The following is a 9,000-nucleotide window of genomic DNA, read 5'->3' as shown; positions in this document are numbered from 1 at the left end:
AGTATCTGAAGGGGCCTATAGGGATGCTGTGGAGGGACTCTTCATTAGGGATTGTAGTGATAGGACAAGGAGTAACGGGTTAAAACTTAAGCAGGGGAAGTTTAGACTGGATATAAGGAGGAAATTCTTTCCTGTTAGGGTGGTGAGGCACTGGAATGGGTTGCCCAGGGAGGTTGTGAATGCTCCATCCCTGGTGGTGTTCAAGACCAGGCTGGACGAGGCCTTGGGTGATATGGTTTAGTGTGAGGTTTCCCTGCCCATGGCAGGGGGGTTGGAACTAGATGATCTTAAGGTCCTTTCCAACCCTAACTATTCTATGATTCTATGTGAACCTAACGTTCAGCAACCCAGCTCAAGTCACTCTTATGTACCTAGACTTAGTTTATTGACAAGAACATAGCTGCGGAAACATGGTGGAATTCAGTGGGAGTCAGGGACCTAAATGCTGTTGAGGACCTGAGTTTAACTTTCTCAAGTCAGCAATCCTACCTTAATGGCTTCTTTGGAAAGCATATATTTGTTATGACATTCATGTATATTTATGGACACTATAGGATAGGTATAATGGGCAACAATATAATTTTGAGCCTAAAATCATTATTAAAGTCCTATATCAGCAGAGTTTAGTGTACAGGAGGTTACAATAAATAAAGCAAGAGCTTAAATGTACCGCTTTGTTTTCTGCCCATGGATGAAATGAGCACACAGAGGAAACATGATTCTTTAGTGTATGCAAATTTATTCAACTCTTCCATTATTTATTTACACCTAATGACTGATACCAACAGATGAGGTAAAAATATGAGGTATTGGTATAACATTTTAAAATGTAATTATCATAATGTATTCTCAAATGGCAATGTAACAATACAAAATACTGTAGTAGCTGAATGGTAGATGTGGCATAATGTGCATTTTAATGAAATCTTATGTCATTGATACATGGCTTGGAGATGCCAGAAGCACATAACAGAGCTTCTGCAAGGGTAGGAGGACAACCCCACCTTGCTAATGGTGGCAGGTGCCACAGGGTTCCTTCCAGCTGAGTGATGACTTATCAGACAGGATAAAACCACTGTCCAGGCTTTCCCTTCATTTCCTCAAGAAATTATTTACTGACAGAAAATTGCCATTCCCAGGGCCAGAAGTTCTGTGCCCATTAACACTGAGGCATTATTGTATTAATTAATGCAAACTAACGTAGCAGAAGTGTTCCAATTGCTCATGTTTTCAGCTCATGTTTTCAGAAAACAGCCATCACAAAACCTGCTGCCCTGGCTACAGGCATTTGGGAGGAGGTGCTGCTTTCTGGGACTGGCAGCTCCACTGGAACCAGGGGACTGGCAGTGCCCCACCAGCTCCCAAGCCACCACTTGCTCCTGGGAAGGCTGGACCTGGGCAGTGGTGCTCTGCAGCTGGCTGGTGACTTCCAGACCCCAACAATAACACACAATAATTGCACATTGCAACTGTTGCTGGCCATAAACTCAAGGCAGGAACTCAGGGGCAGCCAACCTCCCCAGCCTTGTGAGCTGCACAATAAAATGTGGGTGAGTCAGGTCATGGAGGGAAGATAGTGACTTTCTGGGGTCCTGCTGCTCCATGGAGACCTTGCCCCTGTCCATGCCAAGCTCCCATCAGCTTGCTTCCTCAGATTGCAGGGTTGTTCCCTACCAGCACAGCCCTTACATGTGTGCACAATGGCAAGTAGTGTCCCACTTGCTCTAAGAGCTATCAAGAGCCACACAAGGTCCATCCCACAGCCTGCATTCCTGGGGCAGATTCAAAGCACTGGCTTTGAAGAGACTGCCTAGTCTACAAAATCTGTAGCTTCATGGAGGAAATGTATCCTGCTTAATTGACCTCATATTAAATCTTAGTGGATTTTGTTGGAAGGACTGAGCTAGAACACTGGTTATAAATGACTCAGCTGGTTTATGCAGCAATAAATAAAGTAAAAGTGAACAACTGTGATTAATGAACAACAGTATTAACAGGCTTGTACATACATTACATATAAATGTAATATAGTTTTTGGTCATTGGTTAGTTATAAACAAAATGAAACCCTGCTCCAAAGATAACATCAACAAATTATTATTATTACTTTTAAAGCATTGTTCCATTAGCAAAATAATAGGTCCCTGAAAATGAAATTATAAATAGGATTAAATGGCTCCTACTCCTCATCATCAGGGGCTAATTCTGCTCCCACCAATGCCTACAGAAGCAGGATCATGCAGATCAGTGCATTATAATATGAAAATGCTTGCTGTTACTATAAAAGCAATATTTCCAAATATAGTCTGCATTTAGCCTTTTAAATCTCCAAGATGTTTTTAAAAGCTTAAAAAAAGTTTAGTTATTTGTATAGTAAGAATATTAAAAAGAATGGTGTTCATCTGCCTGTCTTTGTGTCCACCGGATGCAGAAAATCTGCTTTGGAGTTCCTTACAATTAGCCATCTGTATGGGAGAAGGAAAGGACAACACAGAAACACTCACTCAGAACTTAGACGAAAGGCTAAAAAGAAAGAAAGAAAAGAAAGAAAAAGATTTACAGCTGAATAACCTACCAGTCTGATTTAAGACACCTCAGTACACAAAGCATTATCTTGTACTCTCCAAGAATGAGCAGTTACTTTGAATGCTGTGCATACTGAGGTTCTCAAGTGGCACATATACCATTATTATAATTAAGGCAACAGGTAAGTTTACAACACCTTGTACTAACAGTCACAATTCTGCAGTGGAATATAAATGGCCTTCAAAATGTCTATCATCTCAGTTACATTTCCACATAATTTATTTGGTGAAACTGATCCACTCCTCATTATTTTTTAATGTAGAGTAACCTCCTACTTCCTTAGTTCTTTTAATTCTTCCTACATCTATTTCTAGGTACCTTCTTACAGCATACACAAACACGCAACGTATTTGAGAACAGGCGTTTCTGTTATCACACGGAATAGGCCTGGTAGTCCTGTGATAATAGCAAACACAGCTTATGTAGCAGTGACACACTAAGAAACAAGTGACAGATTCACTTAAGGTCCAACTTATGTAAGTGATTTGCACTAAGTTATATACAAAATAATTAATTTATACATATACATATATATAGATATAATATAGATAAATATATACACACTGTACATATTTTATTTACAATTAAAATATGCTTCTTAGAAGCCTTTAAATACCAGAGTTATGTGACACACAAGTAATGGCAATAGTCTGATTTTAAAGTACTAATGATAGAAGCTCTCTGAAGAAATGTTTACTTCAATAATAGAAATTAATATAGAAGGGATGCGGCGGGGGGAGGTGAAGTCTCCAGAATAAAAGAACTTTCCTACAAAATTCCTCTTTTGGCTTTGTACAGACCCAGGTCTGGTCAGATTTCTGCAGCTTAAATAAGACCTTTGCTTTCAGTATTCCTGTTCCTGCCAGTCCCCGATTTATGCTCACATGCTCCCAAGAACACTCCCTCAGATTTTTGTTTCTGGTCCCTCGGCAATCAGAGGCTGAAATGAGTTTCTTATCCTGGCAACTTCTGCTGCGCACAGATGTCCAAAGCCTTTGTTGTACCACTCTAGGGAATGTCCTCTGAAGAAATGGAAACAGAATTATTGAAAAACTCAAATACTCAAGAAATATGCCCACAGGAACAGGCTTGCCATGCTTCCTACTCCCCGCTGCCAGTGGTAATGGTGGGAACTTTACATACTTGTCACTGTAAGTGTACTATGAAGTTCTCCCTTGCGGTAATCAAATAAGCAGATTTTATTGCTGTGTCACATTGTTACAGCTGTAGATGCTGAACAGAGAAAAGAGCTTGGTGGATAGAAAAGACTGCAGGAAGACTCCGAAGCAGCAAAGCTACATTGACCACGTGCTCTGTTCCCCACACCTCCCATCCCTGAACTGGCAGATTTTGCCCTGCTGAATGGACATGTGCTTTTTGCAGGTGGGATACTTACTTTAGGTCAATTCTGCAGATGTGTGTTAGCCTAGCTTTTCCTGAGCCACATGGCTCTATCAAGTACTGAGAGTCCATCACAATGGCTCGCACAGCTCCCATAGGAGGAGCCTCTTCATGCTCCACAGAGATGGCAACCAGCATGCACATCCCCTTTGGCAAATCTGTCCTCCATGTCCTGCAACAACATATTCAAGACAGAATCACTTTAGTAATGGAACTTTGGGGCACAAAAGTAAGAACCAGAATGAAAGTTACAGTTTACTTCCTGCCTATCCTTGTTGTGCATGCAGTGCCACTGGGCTGTTTAGGAGTCCCCAGCAGAGTTTCGTGTTTCCAAGATGGGAGTCTGACCATTATGTGAATGGCAACCCGTCTGTTGCTGCAGACTCCAGGTGGAGAAGTTTTGCTTCTCCACATGAGCATTTTGCAACCATTATGTCTTAGAGGGCTTTCTACAGACAGAAGTTTTGGAAAGTAGACAAAAGTGAGCATAAGGCATCCAGCAAAGGCTGAAATGTTGCACTGCACCTATGCAGACTTACAAACAAATACGGTTTAGCACAGCAGAAATCCTCTCTACAACTCACTTCTGAAACTCCCACAACATGTTTCAAGGGCACCTGAATTAAAAATCAAAATGTCTTAATTTTTTCCTTCTTCCAAATTTCTAGCCTTACATACTGCAGAAGTTTTCCACCAAGTTCAGGAGACCTAGGCTGCAATAGAATCATAAATCAACAAGGTTGGAAAAGACTTTTAAGATCATCAAATCCAACCTTTACCCCAAGACTGCCATGTCCACCACTAAACCATGTCACTGAGGGACTCGTCTACACAGCTTCTGAACACTTTCAGGGGCGGTGACTCCACCACTTCCTTGGGCAGCCTGTTCCAATGCCTGACCACCGTTTTGGTAAAGAATTTTTTCCTAATACCTAGTCCAATCCTCTGGTGGTGCATTTTTCAGTTGTTCTGTAAGCATTCTCTACATATTCTGCTGTCTCATATTTTTGTCATCTGCCTCAAGCCTGACAGGATAGGTCTATGCTTTCCTATGCTGTGGGAAGAAACGAGAAATTCACACTGTGCTGCTGTGTAATCTGCATCATCTTCTCATGGACTCTCTGAGACGGGGATTAATGCTACCTTGGGAATATCATGTTTTAGTAGGTAAGCTGCTTTCAAGAACTGTTGAAGTTTGGACTTCAGCAGATAATTTTAACATTCTGCATTTTTCATACATTAAACTGAGCTGTATTCAAGAAGGAAGATATTTCTTCTGAAACTTCAGAAGCTTTTACATGTGTCTGTGCATTAATAAAAACTATAAGCTATCTTGGCAGATGAAACACATGGAAAGTAGAAAAATCACTCCTCAGCTCTACTGTGAAATGCTGAACCATCTACTGTGAATGCCTGCACAGGGCTTAGATGTGACTGTATTATTTTGGTAACCAGGCAGCACTTACTTGAGCCATTTATGAAGTGGAAAATTGTAACCCAGACACTGCAGAAGACTTATGATTCCTATTCCTGGTTATACAGATTTAAGCCAGTTTCTACTTTTCTATTTTACAGTAGTAAAAACAGGCATGGTACTTAACTCAGATTGATGCCATGATACTTAATGTACATTAAACATCTGAGGAATCTTTAATGAAAAGCAATGCCTCTGCAGGGCAGCTAAGAGGTGTGTCAGATCCCAGGCATATGAAACGTTGCCCCTGTCCTCTTACCATTAGTATTCTTAAGGGAGCCTAATCCCCTTGTTATGACTATAGAATTGAAAGAATAAAACAACAACTAAATTTATCCTTTTGCATCCAGAACTTTGATTGGGAAGGAGAAAATTGCTGTCTGTTAAAATATATTTATTCATGTCCCCAGAGGTGCATTGTAATTTCACTGCCCACTTCCCACCAATCATGAGGTATCAAACTGACTGCGATATTGCTGTCAAACCTTGCTGTAAACTTAATGATATAAATCAAAAGAGATAAACAACAGAATCTGACAGATCTGCCTGACAGCTGTTTTTAGCCTTTAAAAACCCACCAGGATCCTGTTTTATGATATGTATTTCAGTCCTTGGGGGTCATTCTGCCTGGGTTAGTGAAAAGAATGAGAACTCGATGGCAAGATTTTTCTTTAAGTGATGTGACTGCACAGCAGGTCTTTAAAGAACACAAACCACCATGAAACCTAATAGTGTGAACTAAGTGGCAAATAAGAGGACAGAATTACGGTCATCAAAACCTCCTCACCAGTGCCAGACAATCTTCTCAGTGCTATGTGGAGAGCCAAATTTATCATTGATTTAAGTCAATAATATTATATAAGAAAATTAACTATAAAATAATTTAGTCTAGTATACTGTGGGAAGACAAAGGAAACAAAGCAATGGGAGGACTGGTGTTTTAACATTATAAAGAACTTGCAGAAAACATTTTTAAAATCTTTCCCTAAGAGTGCCAATAATTCTTCCCTTATACTGACAATATCTGCATGCTGTCATTCTCTAAGAGAACAGAGATGTTCATAAAAGGGAGGTACTATCATAATTATATTTTATTGGGCTCACCTTTTTCCTTCAATCATTACCTCTAATACAATTCTGACTCACTGTACTATTTCCTTTGTCAAAACTGCTTTGTATTTCTTTGCCGCATCCCTTTAATCAAAGAAAGCAGAGACAAGGAACAGGAATGCACAAATCCTGAAATAAATAACTGCAGAACTGACCCTGTAAGTGAAATATGTCAGCAGCTCCACAATAGCTCCAAGCAAGCAAAGGGCCAGGATTTCAAAGGCAGAAGGTGCAAAAGAGGATTTTTTTTGTCTGTTCTGTACAGGCAGACAGAGAACAGCAGAACTGGGACTGAAATTGGAGTACTGGTACACAACTACACATTTGAGAGATGTGATCCCCTGGAATACAGTCAGAATACATATCTTCTGCCTTTTTTTGTTCATTTCCACATTAGTATTTTTATGGGTTACCATTTCTTGGTCTACGAAGACTCCAACTGCAAATCAAAAATAACAACATATATAGACACTGAATACCCACCTTAGCTTACAAAGGTCACTATCTTCTCTACTAAATATTTGGCTCTTCTACATCAGACATTCCCCAGGGAATGGCAAAAGCAGTGTAAAAAACAATTGGGTTCTATTTGCTCTGTTTTGACAATAAAGCTAGGAGAGAACAGCAGCTATTATCAGACACCTGTTCTAAGGAAGAAATGATATTTATGGCCTCAGGAGTATGTGCTGCTCAAATTACATCAGAGGAAAGGTCAGCATGCTCTAGGTGAACAATTCTAATTCAGTTTGAGAAATAAACACTGCTGTCCAGAAGTAGAGTTCTCGAAGCACCATTACACAGATGCAAAGGCTGGGATAAGACTGCATCTTCCTTGTATGCACTGCAGGAAGCAAAGGTACTGAAGAACTGTCCTTTAGCTCACCTTAGAACAACAAAGTCTCGAACGGGATGAGGAGCCATGCTATTCAAAACGTACTGGTAAACTTCTGTCTGCTTGTCCAGGCTCTCAACCACCTTCCACTGCAAGAAGTCCTCATCCCAGAGGTGACGTTCTCTCAGCACTCTGTTCAGAACAACTGATGGGGGGGCTTCAACTTCCACTGAGGCTTTCCAAAGCCTTAGTGGGTTCCCATCCCCAACCTGGAGTAAAGCAAGAAAGAATATAAACCCCCATGAATGATATGCCTATGTTCAGCAGAGGATAACTGAGGACAAAGTCTTGATATGGGTGTCTGACTGAAGCTTATTAACATGCCTATTTCCCTGCTAATCATTACTATGATTGCTATTGCTGCTGCTTTACTGTATGTGAAAACATCTGCATACTAGTCCTGGATGGAAAACTGAAGCCAGATTTCTGCTTTCACACCAGTGTATACCAGAAACAGTTCCCATAGTACCAGTGGGTTGCTGTATTATTTCTTGTGTGACATTTTTTCAACCCCAAGCATGCCAAGTTAATACAGAAAATGTATGTAGAAGTAAAAAAGAAATGACTGAAACCTTGGGCTGGAGTAAAGCTACCACCTTGGGCAATCTGATGCACTAGTTGGGACTGAGGATCCATTAACCCTCCTGGTTAATTGATGGAAGAGCAGAACACACGCTGATTCGGTTTTGTGTCAGGTACACAGATGTTTGCTCCTCAAAACAGCTGCAAGGGAGATATTGGGAAAATGCCTTTCAAAGACGTAACCCACAAACTGCTTGCTAATTCTTCCTAGCTCATGGTTCCTGTTACTTGTTACACCTTCACAGCACACAGGAACGGGAGCACAAAGTGCTGGGCTATGAAGGAGGTGAATATCCTAAATCCCACACAAAGAGCTTTTCTGCATGGTTTTAGAGGTCAGATTTCAGGCAGCAAACAAGTTAACTGTAAGCATTAGATCTTGCAAGCCCTGATTTTCCAACCCCTCCCTACCATAGCATCCTCATGTATCAATGTGAGTGCTCTCATATCAATCTAGTACTCCAGAAACCTCCAGAGCCTCCCACAGGCCCAGGATTGTGTCCCTAGAAACCCACCTTGCACCTCAAATTATTTTGTTGCTACAATTCCTACTCCCCAAAGCTCCCAGTTCCCCAGTCCCCCTGCCCCAGAGCCCGAGGGGTTCACAATCCCTTCTGTATTCTCACATGTCAGACCTGTGCATGCCCCTATTCACTCCCTCCCCTTTCTCACATCCTAGTCTCACCTGAGCCCTGCTACTCCCTCCCCAGGCTTCTCTGCAGTCCCTCACTGGAGGCATCACTCACAGAAGCTGGCTACAAACCAGAGTAACTGCAATTTCTTTGCCTTAACAGAGGAGTTGCATTACCCAAACGGGTAATTCTGCCTCCTGCCCCCTCACCATCTAGATCATACACTTTTTCCAGTGTTCTTCCCCATAGTAACTAGAGTCACCCACCCCAGTCTATCCCCTCCTTTCACTAGGTGCTGCTGTTTTGCAGATCTTTGTTTTGCCG

At 41.3% G+C, this 9,000-nt stretch overlaps 1 protein-coding gene across 6 annotated transcripts in view; it reads right to left on the bottom strand.

Moving 5' to 3' along the window:
• Positions 1–719: 719 nt before the first annotated feature.
• Positions 720–9,000, bottom strand: part of STARD13 (StAR related lipid transfer domain containing 13) — a 300,610-nt gene continuing 292,329 nt past the window's right edge. For all 6 annotated transcript variants that reach the window (XM_062615055.1, XM_062615056.1, XM_062615058.1 and 3 more), the window contains 3 exons: positions 7,454–7,671; positions 3,982–4,158; positions 720–3,607 (listed from right to left, as the gene is read on the bottom strand). In XM_062615055.1, the coding sequence (XP_062471039.1) occupies positions 3,490–3,607; positions 3,982–4,158; positions 7,454–7,671 (513 nt within the window). In that variant the 3' untranslated portion in view covers positions 720–3,489. The remainder of the gene's footprint in view (positions 3,608–3,981; positions 4,159–7,453; positions 7,672–9,000) is intronic.

This window comes from Pezoporus occidentalis, unplaced genomic scaffold (assembly GCF_034315485.1).
Source record: "Pezoporus occidentalis ecotype Australia unplaced genomic scaffold, CSIRO_AGI_Poc_V1 ctg18, whole genome shotgun sequence".
Taxonomy (NCBI): domain Eukaryota; kingdom Metazoa; phylum Chordata; class Aves; order Psittaciformes; family Psittacidae; genus Pezoporus; species Pezoporus occidentalis.
The sequence above is the reverse complement of the archived record's forward strand: the minus strand, read 5'-3'. Positions and strand labels throughout refer to the sequence as shown.